The following is a 17,925-nucleotide window of genomic DNA, read 5'->3' as shown; positions in this document are numbered from 1 at the left end:
CATCACCTGGATGCTATTGAGCCTGCAGAAATTTCCCATTGAAAAGATCCTCAAAAAGGACAAAATACACGTTTCCAGCATATGCACACATGTAGTGAAGAATGCTAAGATCACATTTTTCATGGTATAATTCAGAAATGCTTTAACTAGTAGATCTTATAAAAGAACAAATTATGCAGGCCAGGTTGTAACTTTCAGGAAGGCCAACAGTGCCCAAGTTTTTCAGATGATGTACCCAAAGTGTTAATGGCGAAAGCAAGGAGGATTGCTGAGACACAAAATTTCTAGCTTTATTGTAATATCTGCTTCTAAATTATTGGCATTCCTCAGTTTCCAATCAACCAGATAAGGCCAGAGCAGGGTAGGAGACCATAGTATGTTGAAAAGTAGAGGACATCGAAATAAGCAAAATTTACTGGATATCCCTGGATTGGAAATGCAACATTATGGAGCTATGACCATAAAACAGAAGCCAATAGTGGCAAGCATATGGAAGTATGTGCATTTAAACCAACTTACCCAGCTAATAACTGTTAGTAATAAGGACGGTTGTTTCAGCTAAATAGTCGAAGCCAGGCAATCTTTGAATTCCCATCTAGGCTGATTGTTAGGTGCAAATTTTCTGTGATAAAGCTCAATTATTAAATCAACTACTCTATTATCTTATTAATAGAATTAGCTTTACTTTGGGAACAGCACTGCGGTAAGACAGTACACACATGATACTGTAAGGAGCAATATTATTAATAATTGAATGACCCAAGTTTTAATGAACTTCTATGCTAACAAGTATAGTACATCAATAAGTGTGAAGAAAGACAGTAGTAAAAAAGAAAACAAATTTTAAACCATCATTGACAAATGCTCAAAATTGCGTCACAGAATTGTCATTGTTGAAGAAATGATTGGCATACCCCGTTGAAAATTGCTGGCATGTTGCACATGATTATCGTGACCTCAAAAATTTTTGCAGCCAGCTCTTCATGTGTGTTGATCCATGCCTGGTAGATGTGGATTTTCAAAAAAAACCTCACAACGGAACCTCCCCATCACATCCTGTGAGATTTAATGGTAAGATGACCCATTGAATAGCTCATCTAAAGCTGAACACTGGTAAAGCATGAAAGCAGGAAGAAGGCGTACTGAACTACAAAAAAGCAAAATACAGACAATGGACGATCCAAGCTTAAGCAGTGCAACATTGAGGAGACTTATAGGAGCTATGGTTAAGTGGTGATGGTGTTGGACTATGAAGCAGTCGAGCCAGGTTCTAAATACCTTGTGCCACTTATTTTTATTATTATTTTTTCACAACTTTATTAACTGTTCGTCCAGTCATTGACATGTTTGATCTCCTTCTGTAGTCTTGGAAGTTGTCATACTATACATTGGTAATAAAATATAACTCATGTGGTAAGAAGACATTACCGTCGCAAGTAAATGTGATGAATAGTAAGAGCAGGTGAGATACCACATAGATGTCTCTCAGAAATGAAAACAACAAATAAACGTATGAAGGCTTTCACGACCGGATGACATATCTTCTGGTAAACCTTGCGGGATGTAAGGTCGTGGTCCATGAAACTCTTCAGCTCCTAACGTTTCGTCCAGTGCTTCGCTGGACATCTTCAGAGGGGTGTTTCTCCTCCGGTGAGTCTTGCCGACTGACGGGTCGGACGTCTGAGAGCGACTTATGTATCGTAGAAAGTGGGCGTGACCAGAGTTACACGTGATATGCAGAGATAACCTTTGTCAGAGATAAAACTTAACTATCGATCGTAATCTTGTCACGGATAAAACTGTCTAGCAATTCTGTAGTGCTACTGTCCAAATATCACTAAGTTTCATGGTCTCTTCTTTCCGATTAAAATTATCCCTATGTTTATATATTTCAATTGCTTCTCTACAAAGCCGTGGGTAATAGTTCGTCGTCGTAGATAAAATTTTTGTTTCGGAAAACTTCACTTGATGATTTCCTGGCTGAGAAGCGTGTTCTGCTACAGCCGATTTATCTGTTTTTCCTAATCGGCAAAGACTTCTGTGTTCTTTTAACCGTGTATTTACGCTTCTTTTTGTTGTTCCAACATAAACTTTACCACATGTACACGGAATTTTATATACGCCACTGGCTGATAGAGGAGCGCGTTTATCTTTTACAGACCGAAGAACATGACAAATTTTCTTCGTTGGTCTAAAAACAGGTCTAATATCATGTTTACTTAAAATCTTTCCAATCTGATCCGTTACTTTCTTTATAAAAGGGAGAGAGACTGTATTCTTCCATCGTTTTTCGGACTTGTCCTTAAGCTTTTTGTTGTTTGGGTGCAGAATTCTGCTTACTTCTTTCTTTGAGTAGCCATTTCTCTCAAAAGCGTGCTTCAGATGTTTTAATTCGTCGTCTAGATACTCCGGCGTGCAAATCTGTCTGGCTCTGTCAGCGAGACTTGTAATCACACCTCTTTTTTGTTTTGGATGGTGGTTAGAGTTTTTATGTAAGTATCTGTCTGTGTGCGTTATTTTTCTAAAAATCTGTTGTTTCAAGCTTCCATCCGTCTGTCTCATAACTAAAACATCCAAAAACGGTATTTTGTTATCATTTTCTCTCTCCATGGTAAACTGGATTCTTGGATTTATATTATTAAGGTAATCAAAAAATTCGCCTAAGGCTTCTCTACCATGTGGCCAGACCACAAATGTATCGTCTACATACCGATACCAGCGAGATGGTTTCTTATCTGCTTTTTCCAAGGCTGACTGTTCGAATTTCTCCATGTAGAAATTAGCTACTGCAGGACCCAATGGGTTACCCATTGCTACGCCATTAAGTTGTTCGTAAAACTCATTATTCCACTGGAAATGACTGGAAGTAAGACAGTGCCTGAAAAGAGCAGTCAGATCTTCTGGAAAAATATCAGTTATAAAATCCATAACTTCATTAACTGGAATCATGGTAAATAAAGATACTACATCGAAACTTACTAAAATATCTTCAGGAGTCAGAATTAAACCTTCAATTTTCTCTATAAAATGACGTGAGTCCTTTATATATGAGTCCGTTTTTCCTAAATATGGTTGTAAGCGAGTTGTTAGATATCTTGCTATTTCGTACGTAGGAGAATTGATAGCACTAACAATCGGTCTCAGAGGAAGGTCCTTCTTATGTACCTTGGGTAGCCCATAGAGTCTAGGACACATAGCTTCAGTCTTCAATAAAGCTCTTTTTTCTTCTTTTTGAATAGAAGTGGCCGATTTTATCAAATTATTTGTTTTTCGTAGTACGCTGGCTGTAGGATCTTTCTTAAGTTTTTTGTATTGCCCTGCCATTAAAAGATTCAAAATTTTGCTTTGATAATCTTCTGTATTTAAAACGACCGTAGCATTCCCTTTATCAGCAGGAACAATCACTATGTCTTCATCTGCATTTAAATCTCTCAGAGCCTTTCTTTCGCCATTGGTTAAATTACTTTCCAGAGGTTTACTGCGGCATAATACTCTGGTGGTTTCGATCCGGATTGCATTTGCAGTTTCTTTGGGGAGAGTACGTATACCTGCTTCTACATTTGCAATAATATCCTCAACAGGAACTTTCGGAGGTGTTATAGAGTAGTTTCCTCCTTTTGCAAGAACTGAAATTTCGTCTTGAGATAAAACTCTGTCTGACTTATTAATAACAGTTTCGGACATCACTATATTATTTGTAGATTCTGCATAAGTTTGTAACTTTTCGAACTTCTTCTTATGCCTTCTAGTAGTCGTTTCCATCATGGTTTCCATAGATCGAAATGTAAGGTAATCTATTTTATTCCATAGGGCTCTCTGTATCTTACTAGCAAGGAATAAATGTAACTGCAGTAACTTACGGTCAACAGAATCCATCTCTCGTCTTGTATAATGTATCCTCTCTCGAAGTAGTGCTGCTTCTGTATAATCAAATATCCGATGAACGCGGGCTGTCTGGAACATCCTCTTCAACTTTAGAAAATTCGGTATGGTAGACGAATCCCTACAACGCAACAAGAATGTTAAAGTACAAATTAAATGCGCTCTCTTCTTACGTAAAATTTCCAGGCGTCTAACTGATTTTGAGAATTGCTCCCCGTAGAGTCTTCTGATCATAGTATGAAGGCTTTCACGACCGGATGACATATCTTCTGGTAAACCTTGCGGGATGTAAGGTCGTGGTCCATGAAACTCTTCAGCTCCTAACGTTTCGTCCAGTGCTTCGCTGGACATCTTCAGAGGGGCGTTTCTCCTCCGGTGAGTCTTGCCGACTGACGGGTCGGACGTCTGAGAGCGACTTATGTATCGTAGAAAGTGGGCGTGACCAGAGTTACACGTGATATGCAGAGATAACCTTTGTCAGAGATAAAACTTAACTATCGATCGTAATCTTGTCACGGATAAAACTGTCTAGCAATTCTGTAGTGCTACTGTCCAAATATCACTTAAGTTTCATGGTCTCTTCTTTCCGATTAAAATTATCCCTATGTTTATATATTTCAATTGCTTCTCTACAAAGCCGTGGGTAATAGTTCGTCGTCGTAGATAAAATTTTTGTTTCGGAAAACTTCACTTGATGATTTCCTGGCTGAAAAGTGTGTTCTGCTACAGCCGATTTATCTGTTTTTCCTAATCGGCAAAGACTTCTGTGTTCTTTTAACCGTGTATTTACGCTTCTTTTTGTTGTTCCAACATAAACTTTACCACATGTACACGGAATTTTATATACGCCACTGGCTGATAGAGGAGCGCGTTTATCTTTTACAGACCGAAGAACATGACAAATTTTCTTCGTTGGTCTAAAAACAGGTCTAATATCATGTTTACTTAAAATCTTTCCAATCTGATCCGTTACTTTCTTTATAAAAGGGAGAGAGACTGTATTCTTCCATCGTTTTTCGGACTTGTCCTTAAGCTTTTTGTTGTTTGGGTGCAGAATTCTGCTTACTTCTTTCTTTGAGTAGCCATTTCTCTCAAAAGCGTGCTTCAGATGTTTTAATTCGTCGTCTAGATACTCCGGCGTGCAAATGCGTCTGGCTCTGTCAGCGAGACTTGTAATCACACCTCTTTTTTGTTTTGGATGGTGGTTAGAGTTTTTATGTAAGTATCTGTCTGTGTGCGTTATTTTTCTAAAAATCTGTTGTTTCAAGCTTCCATCCGTCTGTCTCATAACTAAAACATCCAAAAACGGTATTTTGTTATCATTTTCTCTCTCCATGGTAAACTGGATTCTTGGATTTATATTATTAAGGTAATCAAAAAATTCGCCTAAGGCTTCTCTACCATGTGGCCAGACCACAAATGTATCGTCTACATACCGATACCAGCGAGATGGTTTCTTATCTGCTTGTCAGCCTTGGAAAAAGCAGATAAGAAACCATCTCGCTGGTATCGGTATGTAGACGATACATTTGTGGTCTGGCCACATGGTAGAGAAGCCTTAGGCGAATTTTTTGATTACCTTAATAATATAAATCCAAGAATCCAGTTTACCATGGAGAGAGAAAATGATAACAAAATACCGTTTTTGGATGTTTTAGTTATGAGACAGACGGATGGAAGCTTGAAACAACAGATTTTTAGAAAAATAACGCACACAGACAGATACTTACATAAAAACTCTAACCACCATCCAAAACAAAAAAGAGGTGTGATTACAAGTCTCGCTGACAGAGCCAGACGCATTTGCACGCCGGAGTATCTAGACGACGAATTAAAACATCTGAAGCACGCTTTTGAGAGAAATGGCTACTCAAAGAAAGAAGTAAGCAGAATTCTGCACCCAAACAACAAAAAGCTTAAGGACAAGTCCGAAAAACGATGGAAGAATACAGTCTCTCTCCCTTTTATAAAGAAAGTAACGGATCAGATTGGAAAGATTTTAAGTAAACATGATATTAGACCTGTTTTTAGACCAACGAAGAAAATTTGTCATGTTCTTCGGTCTGTAAAAGATAAACGCGCTCCTCTATCAGCCAGTGGCGTATATAAAATTCCGTGTACATGTGGTAAAGTTTATGTTGGAACAACAAAAAGAAGCGTAAATACACGGTTAAAAGAACACAGAAGTCTTTGCCGATTAGGAAAAACAGATAAATCGGCTGTAGCAGAACACACTTTTCAGCCAGGAAATCATCAAGTGAAGTTTTCCGAAACAAAAATTTTATCTACGACGACGAACTATTACCCACGGCTTTGTAGAGAAGCAATTGAAATATATAAACATAGGGATAATTTTAATCGGAAAGAAGAGACCATGAAACTTAGTGATATTTGGACAGTAGCACTACAGAATTGCTAGACAGTTTTATCCGTGACAAGATTACGATTGATAGTTAAGTTTTATCTCTGACAAAGGTTATCTCTGCATATCACGTGTAACTCTGGTCACGCCCACTTTCTACGATACATAAGTCGCTCTCAGACGTCCGACCCGTCAGTCGGCAAGACTCACCGGAGGAGAAACGCCCCTCTGAAGATGTCCAGCGAAGCACTGGACGAAACGTTAGGAGCTGAAGAGTTTCATGGACCACGACCTTACATCCCGCAAGGTTTACCAGAAGATATGTCATCCGGTCGTGAAAGCCTTCATACTATGATCAGAAGACTCTACGGGGAGCAATTCTCAAAATCAGTTAGACGCCTGGAAATTTTACGTAAGAAGAGAGCGCATTTAATTTGTACTTTAACATTCTTGTTGCGTTGTAGGGATTCGTCTACCATACCGAATTTTCTAAAGTTGAAGAGGATGTTCCAGACAGCCCGCGTTCATCGGATATTTGATTATACAGAAGCAGCACTACTTCGAGAGAGGATACATTATACAAGACGAGAGATGGATTCTGTTGACCGTAAGTTACTGCAGTTACATTTATTCCTTGCTAGTAAGATACAGAGAGCCCTATGGAATAAAATAGATTACCTTACATTTCGATCTATGGAAACCATGATGGAAACGACTACTAGAAGGCATAAGAAGAAGTTCGAAAAGTTACAAACTTATGCAGAATCTACAAATAATATAGTGATGTCCGAAACTGTTATTAATAAGTCAGACAGAGTTTTATCTCAAGACGAAATTTCAGTTCTTGCAAAAGGAGGAAACTACTCTATAACACCTCCGAAAGTTCCTGTTGAGGATATTATTGCAAATGTAGAAGCAGGTATACGTACTCTCCCCAAAGAAACTGCAAATGCAATCCGGATCGAAACCACCAGAGTATTATGCCGCAGTAAACCTCTGGAAAGTAATTTAACCAATGGCGAAAGAAAGGCTCTGAGAGATTTAAATGCAGATGAAGACATAGTGATTGTTCCTGCTGATAAAGGGAATGCTACGGTCGTTTTAAATACAGAAGATTATCAAAGCAAAATTTTGAATCTTTTAATGGCAGGGCAATACAAAAAACTTAAGAAAGATCCTACAGCCAGCGTACTACGAAAAACAAATAATTTGATAAAATCGGCCACTTCTATTCAAAAAGAAGAAAAAAGAGCTTTATTGAAGACTGAAGCTATGTGTCCTAGACTCTATGGGCTACCCAAGGTACATAAGAAGGACCTTCCTCTGAGACCGATTGTTAGTGCTATCAATTCTCCTACGTACGAAATAGCAAGATATCTAACAACTCGCTTACAACCATATTTAGGAAAAACGGACTCATATATAAAGGACTCACGTCATTTTATAGAGAAAATTGAAGGTTTAATTCTGACTCCTGAAGATATTTTAGTAAGTTTCGATGTAGTATCTTTATTTACCATGATTCCAGTTAATGAAGTTATGGATTTTATAACGGATATTTTTCCAGAAGATCTGACTGCTCTTTTCAGGCACTGTCTTACTTCCAGTCATTTCCAGTGGAATAATGAGTTTTACGAACAACTTAATGGCGTAGCAATGGGTAACCCATTGGGTCCTGCAGTAGCTAATTTCTACATGGAGAAATTCGAACAGTCAGCCTTGGAAAAAGCAGATAAGAAACCATCTCGCTGGTATCGGTATGTAGACGATACATTTGTGGTCTGGCCACATGGTAGAGAAGCCTTAGGCGAATTTTTTGATTACCTTAATAATATAAATCCAAGAATCCAGTTTACCATGGAGAGAGAAAATGATAACAAAATACCGTTTTTGGATGTTTTAGTTATGAGACAGACGGATGGAAGCTTGAAACAACAGATTTTTAGAAAAATAACGCACACAGACAGATACTTACATAAAAACTCTAACCACCATCCAAAACAAAAAAGAGGTGTGATTACAAGTCTCGCTGACAGAGCCAGACGGATTTGCACGCCGGAGTATCTAGACGACGAATTAAAACATCTGAAGCACGCTTTTGAGAGAAATGGCTACTCAAAGAAAGAAGTAAGCAGAATTCTGCACCCAAACAACAAAAAGCTTAACACAAGTCCGAAAAACGATGGAAGAATACAGTCTCTCTCCCTTTTATAAAGAAAGTAACGGATCAGATTGGAAAGATTTTAAGTAAACATGAAATTAGACCTGTTTTTAGACCAACGAAGAAAATTTGTCATGTTCTTCGGTCTGTAAAAGATAAACGCGCTCCTCTATCAGCCAGTGGCGTATATAAAATTCCGTGTACATGTGGTAAAGTTTATGTTGGAACAACAAAAAGAAGCGTAAATAGACGGTTAAAAGAACACAGAAGTCTTTGCCGATTAGGAAAAACAGATAAATCGGCTGTAGCAGAACACGCTTCTCAGCCAGGAAATCATCAAGTGAAGTTTTCCGAAACAAAAATTTTATCTACGACGACGAACTATTACCCACGGCTTTGTAGAGAAGCAATTGAAATATATAAACATAGGGATAATTTTAATCGGAAAGAAGAGACCATGAAACTTAGTGATATTTGGACAGTAGCACTACAGAATTGCTAGACAGTTTTATCCGTGACAAGATTACGATCGATAGTTAAGTTTTATCTCTGACAAAGGTTATCTCTGCATATCACGTGTAACTCTGGTCACGCCCACTTTCTACGATACATAAGTCGCTCTCAGACGTCCGACCCGTCAGTCGGCAAGACTCACCGGAGGAGAAACACCCCTCTGAAGATGTCCAGCGAAGCACTGGACGAAACGTTAGGAGCTGAAGAGTTTCATGGACCACGACCTTACATCCCGCAAGGTTTACCAGAAAACAAATAAACGGATGTGAACTGTGTTACAACAAAGGAATTCAAGAGCTAAATCTTCCAAAATGGAATGCAACTTCAAAAACATTAAAAACATATGTTTTGACAGAGCATAGAGGAACTATGTGATTTTGAAGCTGTTAAATTCGTTGTTGCAGCTTATGTAACAAATTATTTTGTATTCATCATTTCCTTGAGTGACCACATTCACATTTGTATGAACACCTAAACCAGGTGAGAAGACATATCTCACTCACTCACTCACTCACCAGGTGTACGAATTAGTTGTGTCGATAATCGATAAGAGATTCCTATGTTATGACACACACATTGTCATGAATGCTGTCTTTGACACACCAGATATGTTTTCTGGTGAAGGATTTGGTTGGCTTGTCACCTTGTCATCAAACGTTTGCGGTTCCTATTAGAAAGCCACTTTCTTTTGGCTGCTAATAAATAAAACAGTTGTGCACTATCAACTTTCATTATACCTCTCCCTTACCTACACCTCGCTGTTGCAAACGGTCACTACACCACAACACAGACACAAGTGTGAATTTAAAAAAAAAAAAAAAAAAAAAAAAGGAGAGAGAGAGAGAGAGAGAGAGAGAGAGAGCTTTGAACACGGCTTGCCAGTTTTGCAATCCAAATCCAATACCATGACCACTTAACCACGACATTGTCACTTCTCTTCTTAGCTCAATGTTGCACTTGGTAAGCTTAGACCGTTCACTGTTTCTATTTTGGTTATTTTCGCAGTTCAGTATACCTTCCTCCTGTTCATGCTTGATCTGTGTTCACTTTTCGACAAGTTGTCCACTGGGCCCTCTTATCACTAAATCTGAGAGGGGTGCGATAGGGAGTTTCCCTTGTCAGTAAAAAAGCTATATCTGGTAATCAGGGTGGCCACTGTTGGGATGTGTCGTCCCCAAACCTGCCTCCAAACATCTTATTGAAATGTTACTTACCGTATTTACTCGAATCTAAGCCGCACCTGAAAAATGAGACTCGAAATCAAGGGAAAAAAAAATTTCCTGAATCTAAGCCGCACCTGAAATTTGTGACTCGCAATTCAAGGGGAGAGGGAAGTTTTAGATTGCACCTCCAAATCGAAACAAAGTTGGTCCATTGTAACATGAGAGACAATTTAGGTCGAATGGATGAAGATACAGTTACAGTAGTTTGGTTCTAGTCATAAGCTTAGCAGTTCAGCTTTACCAGGTAGCCATTGCTATGCGTCAGGTGCTCAGTCTGTATTTATACGGGTACCCTTCCTTTTTCACGTGCTTCGTCTGGTTTCAATCTATTGCTTATTTTGCTTTGATCTGATATGTGCCGTTCTCTTTGTTATAGGTGTTTACATCACTCTAAGCTGAAAATGCATTATTGTACTGTGTCATGCATTGTTTGTCGCATTCTAATAGTGAGTGTTAACGACCTGTCGCTGCTCGTGGCATGGCTTGCTTTTGTGCGTGCTACCGCCGCTTACAATAAAAAAAGAAAGGAATTGTCTCAGTGAAACAATGGCAAGAAACTGCTATTTGTTGTTACTTACACTACTGATTTCTTTGATAATGATCAACAAGAACCAAATAATAGACTGCGTATGATAGAAGATGTTCTGAACGAGAGTTTAGCGAAAAATTTTCTCCATTTGAAAATCTTTGCAGGTGCCTCTTTTAGTACATTACATTCTGCACAGAAATTAGGATCATCTTAGATTTCAAAATCTAGTCAGTTGTCGTGCTTCATTTCTGACTGTATCACTATTAGGCATAAGAATAATACGAATATAAACATGGCATTATATGTATATTCTTCCGCGTTTGCTGTTGTCTCACTCTAGTTTCGTAGTTTATTAGGCAGACATAATTTAAATGAGATAGCAGCAAACACAAAAGAATACGTGACGTAATGTTTACATTCTTCTATCTTTTCTTTTAATTTATTTACTGACGCAGAGGTTTTGGTGTCAGTATTTATTTTTGTGCCTGCAAAGCATGCCTGTGTAGCGCTACATATATTCGATGGCAGAAGTCAGTTGTGGCGGCACCTACCAACATTTTCCAGAACTTACTTTGCACTCGATTCTAAGCCGCAGGCAGTTTTTTGGATAGCAAAAATTGGAAAAAAAGTGTGGCTTAGCTTCGAGTAAATACGGTAACTGCCAGAGCAATTCCACTTGCAAAAATTGTACAAATTTTGTTTTGAGTTGCCCAAAGTCTTGGAATTTTTTCTCATGCCTTCTCCCTGGGGTATGGAACATTTTCTGGTTTGAATATGGAACTGATGTTTTTAAACAAAAATTAAATCTAGGAAGAATCATGTATGCAGTATATGTGATTGAATTCTCTTGCATTGAGGAGTTTAGGGAACTGAAATACCAGAGCCAGTGATCACCGTGGATCATGGAAATACTTCTCTTCTGTCAATCTGCTGGAGCCTTCCAACCCTGTCAGAAGAAAAGTGCATCGTTTCTCTTTGTGGCAGGTATTCTCATGAGATTCCAGTCATCGTGTTTTTCCCAGTACGTAATTCTAGTGACATATTAAGCACTTTTTATGGCCCTCAAAAGATATGAAAAAATAAAGCAACTCTTGCTCTGCATCAAACAGTATGGTTTCTTCATTTCTTTGCTTTTCGATTAGTGCGTACACAATATAGTGTATCTAATGCAGAATGTAAATCTTCAGTAACACAATTCATATTCTGGCCAAACTAGTGTCTGTGATAAGGCTGGTAAGTCTCATTTGTCAGACTGACACTTTGAATGTGCTACTCTTGCCAGAACCAACTGAAACCTGCCTTTTCCTCTTAGCTGCTACGCCCCACTCTCCTCTGCTTTTGATACATTAGCAGGAGTACGCTGACAGTACATGTATCCACAGAGGGCTGTTTGGACAGGTTTCCTATAACATGTAACATTCCTAATCTCATGATGTTACAGCTTTCTGTTCCTCACGTGTATCTCTCATTCTGCCCTTAATGTGACAGCTCAGGGCCCTTACCAGTTTCTTTTGTATGGAAATCTGTTTGAGATACTTAACGTGCACTGATGTGTAAACATTGTAGTTCGTCAATATGTAAGTCATTTCTCTTCAAAACTTTTGGTTATTTTTCAGATAATGTGCATCTTGCCTGGTGTATATGTTCAGCATGATTATAGATCAGCCAAAAGAATTGTCTGCATTTAAGTGAACGATTAATACTCATTCCCATGTGTTATAATGGTATTTGAAATGTTAGGTTTTTTCGTGTTTGTTAGTGTATGATGTAGTACTAACAATAACACACATTTTTCTTTCAGATTAATTAATACCAATGTGAATGTTGCTGAAACTCCCAATAGAAGCAGTTCATTGGATAGAGAAAGGTAATGAGCTGTAGATTCACAAGAAAATAATTTCATTGAAGTCATCAGTTTTACATGCATTTTTACTTTTGTCTTTCATCTTAAAAAGTTAAAATTTTGAAAGTTTTGCTCCCTTAGAACATCTAGCTGTCATAGCAGCATCTGAAGAACTTCTGTACTTTGTGAAACAGAAGCGAACTTACTTTATATAGTAATGGGTGAAGAATATGCTATTTCAGAAAGGCTATAAAAATATATTATAGAACTTATATTGTAGACATGCTGTTAATATCCAATAGCCAAACAACTTTGTGCAGGGGGTGTTATTGGAAGGTAATCTGCTGATCTACAACTTCCACTTGTAAAGACTTTAGGCATAATGTCTTGAGAACTTAAGTGACAGAACATCAGACACTAATCTCGATATAGTCCAGGTCACTTTGTCATTATTGGCATAATCCGTATCACTTCAGGCAGGGGCATAGTCTCGGATGTTATTGAATTAAACATATGTTAAAATTCAGGAGTAAGTAAGAAACACACATTTTTGTGTTTTCTCCAAAAAATTCCTGCCCCAAGATACAGGCCTCCAAAGATGACACTGCGAACACCATTTTGAAGATGTAAATTTTGGAAAAAAATTTAAAACGCTGTATCTCTGGAACAGTTCTAGATATTTTTTTTTTATTTTTTTTATTTGAAAGATACTTGCTTTATGATTACAATGGCATCCTTCGTTTGGACATATCCGTCAAAGTTCCTTTACTGTCGCCTTTTGAATTTTTTAAATAATTTACAGCAATTTTTTTTTTCAAAAATGCCATTGCAGGAAAGTTTGATTTCTTTTCTGTTGATTAGTACCATGTGGTACTATATTGTCTGTAAAGGAGAGCTTCCACTGTTAAGTTGGACAGGTTTTGTTTTATAAAAATCATTTTTTTTAAAACTTTAAAGGGTAATGTGTGTCTTCACTGAAGTTGTTTCGTACTAATTTCTTTGTTACAATGTTTATTTGTATTGTCTTTGTTGTTGCAGTTATTTCTTTTCACTTTCATTGTTGCAGATATTTCTTTTCACTTTGTTGTAGTTTCTTGTCAGTTTCTTTGTCATGGTTGTTTATTTCACGTTTCTGTATTGTAGTTGTTCAGTGCTAATTTTTGTACTGAAGAGGCTTCTAAGCACTCTGAGACCATCCACCGAGTTCTGTGCTTTCATAAGGAATTTGCCAGCTGACACAGTTGCAGTGTGTTTTGTGAAAAGGATTGTTTGAAATGTCTTGTGAACTATTTGCATATCCATAAAAGAGTGATATATAAGACAAAAACTGACTTTGTTCAGGTTGGGAATAAGTGTTCTCATTTAAAGACTCTGAAAGTGAAGATGTTTCCAGTACGACTTTTTGTGTTTTAAATTTTTTGACTGCATAACAACGATGATAGTATGTGAACAAGGTGAAGCCTCCCATGGTGCAGATGTTGCAGATTTTGCATCTACAGAGGAAGAATTAAATACCCTGAACCAGTCAACTACAGAGGTAGGTGTTAGTCCGGTTAAGAAACTGTGGTCAGTGAAGTCAAGTCATAAGCTCTATGCATCAAGAAAGAACAGAGAAATTGCTAAAGCTATGGATGAATAAACTGCAGCAAAACTGACCAAAATTCCAACTTCAGAAGAAAATGAACCAAAGCACTCTTGCACCTCTTGCCAGGAATTTTTCACAAATATCAATTCAGCTGTTGAATATTTGCATCCTACAGTGAAAAGGTGCAAGTCTTAACTATTATTCCAGAGACATTTACAAAGAAAGCAATATTGAACCACATTCCATCGGTATCATAGTACATGGTAGACAAATCAAGAAATGTGAGGTCTGTAAAAGAAGTCCTTGGAAGGTCAGATCCCTATTATAGTCATCCTGTAGGAGCAGCTCAAGTTCAAATAGTGCAGTCGTTTTATCTGGAAGATAAATGGGACTGTTCTTGCCACAGTGCCAACAAAAAAAGACACTATAACTAACAGTTGAAGGTCAAAAAGTTGTGAAAGTGAAGAAGTGTACAGGACTCACAGTAGTAAAGAAACTTCCGCAATTTATAAGTGCAACTATACAACTTCACATATTGGAAGATTAAAATTTTATGCACTATGACCTAAGTGGGTAGTTCCACACCCACCTAGAGATGTCTGTTCGTGTATGTACTGCGCGAATTTTTAACTTCGTGTGGTAACTTCGAAGAACTTACTGGGGCACTTGACATATGACACCTTGGTTGGGTGTAAGAAGTCATTGGTCCTCTGTGACGTAAAGTGAGATACTTGTTTGTTTCAAGAATATAGTGACTGCCCTGGAAAGGGAGGACTGTATTTACAGACACTTGGCCCGGAAGACATAGCAGATAACTCTTCAGAAATTACATATGTGACATGGGAGGAAAATAAACTAATTAAGAAAACTGTTGCCTTTGACAGTTTCATTGATGACCTTGTTAAATGCTCAGGGAAAGCAGTAACACACCAGCATCTGAAGAAATTGCAACAACCCATTTCAGAAGTGAAAGGGTGTGTACAGGCTGAAGAATTATGTTTAGTGCTTCCCTGTGATTTTGTTGAGAACTGGTCTGCAATTCTCCCATGAGAAGTACAAGGGTATCATTGGAGTAATGACCAGGTTTCAATTTTTGCAGGAGTGACATTTTCAAAACAAGACCACAAGTGTTGCAGTTGTAAGTGATGACACAGGACCTGACTCAGCACATGCTTTGCTAGCAATGTGCAAAATTCTTCAACTGCAAACGGGTAGAAAGATCATCATTATTTTTGATGGTGCTCCTAGTCATTTTAAAATTCGTCACAGCTGTTTGAATTGAGTAAGTTGCTTGTGCCAACTGACTGGGTATACAGTGCTACTGGTCACAGGAAGGAGCCTTGTGATGGTTTAGGGGCCTGCTGAAGCACCACGCTACAAAACATAATCTTTCCAGACCAAATACAGCTGCAATGCAGAATGCTGAGGATTTTATGAGAGTTGTGAAATCTTACATATCCACAGCCCTCATTCTTTTGTCCAAAGATGAAATCGAAGAAATCCGTGAGCAGAAAAAAGAAGACTGGTGCAAACGAACTACTCCTGTGAAAGAAATTCGGAAGACGCATTTGTGGACTCAAAGTGGTGGGTGAACTCATATTGCACACACTTTAAAGAGCCAGAAAGAAGAAATTTTGTTCGTTCGGCCAACACCTCGGTAACAGTAGGATAATATTCAGATTCATAACCTGAGAAGATAGATTGTAGCGTGTGTTTATGACTGTGACTGGTGGATTGCAAAGATTATAGACACCAGTTATGAGTTAAACGAAATTGTAGTAAACCTTTTCCTACCACATCGACCAGCTGCTGGATATAGGTTTCCAGCTAAAGGACAGCAACAATGTCATCAGTGCTTACTTCCTGTTCACAGTGTTTGAAGATTGTACGTGCTCCAGTCCCTATTGGTTCAACAGGATGGCATCACTCTATATCAAAGGAAGATACTGAAGCAGTGGAACACATTTTTAGTCCATTGAGTGGCTAATTTGAGCACAAAACAGAGTGCACAGAAGTTGTATAAATTGATACCTTGAAGTCTTTGGACCTTTCACATACATTTTGGAATCATTTAAATGCTTGAAAAATGAGTCTCTTACTCATCTTCAAAACCAAAATTATGGTAAATAAGGCTAGGTTTTGATTCTTATGTGACTGTTACATGTGATGATAAAACAGGTTTTATGTATTGCAAAAATTTCAATTTTTTTATAAAACCCATTCAACCTTAAAGTGGAAGCTCTCCTTTTCAGGGAATGTAGAACTATATGGTACCAATAAAAAATATATATATTTTATGGATTGGCATTTTTGAAAAATTTTTTTTCATGAATTATAAAGTAAGTTCAGAACACTATAGTAAAAGAACTTTGACAGATAAGTCCAAATGGAGGATTTCTTTGTAATTATAAAGCAGTTATCTTTCAAATGAAAAAAGAGTATGCGCGGTGTCATCTTTGGAGGGTTATATCTCGGAACAGAAACTTTTTGGAGAAAACAAAACGTGTGTTCCTTACTTCATTTTAACATATGCTAAATCCCTAGCCTGTGTGAGTTGGTATGGACTATGCCTATTTAATATTTTATTTTCTGGTAACCAGTTGAAGATATGCCGTCTTCAGACAAGTTTGTTGTTGCAGTGATAGTGCAGATGACATTGAAGTAGCAATGCCCAGTATAGGGCATTTCTGCCTGAATGTTGCCTGCACTATCACTGCAATAATAGTGTTGTGTAAAAGTGGCATAACTTAAAACTGGTTACCGCAAAATAATAAAATAATGAAAAATTGTTTTAGACTTTGTCATTGTTAGTGCCTCCCCATTAAGTTTGGAAGGGAAATAAATATTCGATTTTGACATTTACTCTCTTAGCTTAACTAAACACAATAGTTTGCACAGCAGTACTGTAATTCCCTGGTCTGGCTGCTGCTAGTCCCTCTCCAATGGTTTGAGGCAACACACAGTGTTGCAGGGAGTCTTACTATTTGTTCTCAGATGACACGTGCAGATAAGAAGGGGTTACAATGTACTTGGTGCACAATATGGCAACCGTCCCATGTGGTGGTCTTAGGTGGTAGCCGGAACCTAGACAATCTTTTTATGAGCCATGTGGAGGAAACCTTCACAGCCTCCCAAAACCCGAAACCAAGGTTCGTTGATGATACCTTTATGACCTGTACTCACGGCTAAGCCATACTACCCTCATTCTTCTACAACTTCAACACTTATACTTCCACCAGCTTCATCTGGTCCTCATAAACCCAACTTCCCATCTTCCTGGACATTGACCTGGACCTCTCTGATGGCTCCATTTACACCTCCGAACTTACACTATGTGATCAAAATCATACGGACACCCCCAAAAACATATTTTTTTTTTTTAATGCATTGTGCAGGTACTCCATATCAGTGACCTCAGGAGTCATTAGACATCATGAGACAGCAGTATGGGGTACTCCGCGGAACTCGTGGACTTCGAACGTGGTCAGGTGATTGGGTGTCACTTGCGTCGTACATCTGGATGCAAGATTTCCACACTCTTAACATCCCTAGGTCCACTGTTTCTGATGTGACAGTGAAGTGGAAACGTGCAGGGGCGCATATAGGCCGATCTTGTCTATTGACTGACAGAGACTGCTGACAAAGGAATTCCAAACTGTGTGAGGATCCACTGCAAGTATTATGACACGTAGGCGGGAGGTGAGAAAACTCGGATTGCATGGTACAGCGGCTGCTCATAAGCCACACATCACACCGGTAAATGCCAAACGATGCCTCGCTTTGTGTAAGAGTGTAAACATCGGACAATTGAACAGTGGAAAAACGTT

The 17,925-nt window shown here is 38.3% G+C and overlaps 1 protein-coding gene across 2 annotated transcripts in view; it reads left to right on the top strand.

Annotated features, from left to right (window-relative positions):
* The window catches only part of LOC126473562 (nuclear pore complex protein Nup98-Nup96), a 145,779-nt gene that overhangs the window by 104,449 nt on the left and 23,405 nt on the right, over positions 1–17,925 (top strand). For both annotated transcript variants that reach the window (XM_050100698.1, XM_050100696.1), the window contains one exon: positions 12,472–12,537. In XM_050100698.1, the coding sequence (XP_049956655.1) occupies positions 12,472–12,537 (66 nt within the window). The remainder of the gene's footprint in view (positions 1–12,471; positions 12,538–17,925) is intronic.

This window comes from Schistocerca serialis, chromosome 4 (genome assembly GCF_023864345.2).
Source record: "Schistocerca serialis cubense isolate TAMUIC-IGC-003099 chromosome 4, iqSchSeri2.2, whole genome shotgun sequence".
In the NCBI taxonomy this organism is placed as follows: domain Eukaryota; kingdom Metazoa; phylum Arthropoda; class Insecta; order Orthoptera; family Acrididae; genus Schistocerca; species Schistocerca serialis.
The sequence above is the reverse complement of the archived record's forward strand: the minus strand, read 5'-3'. Positions and strand labels throughout refer to the sequence as shown.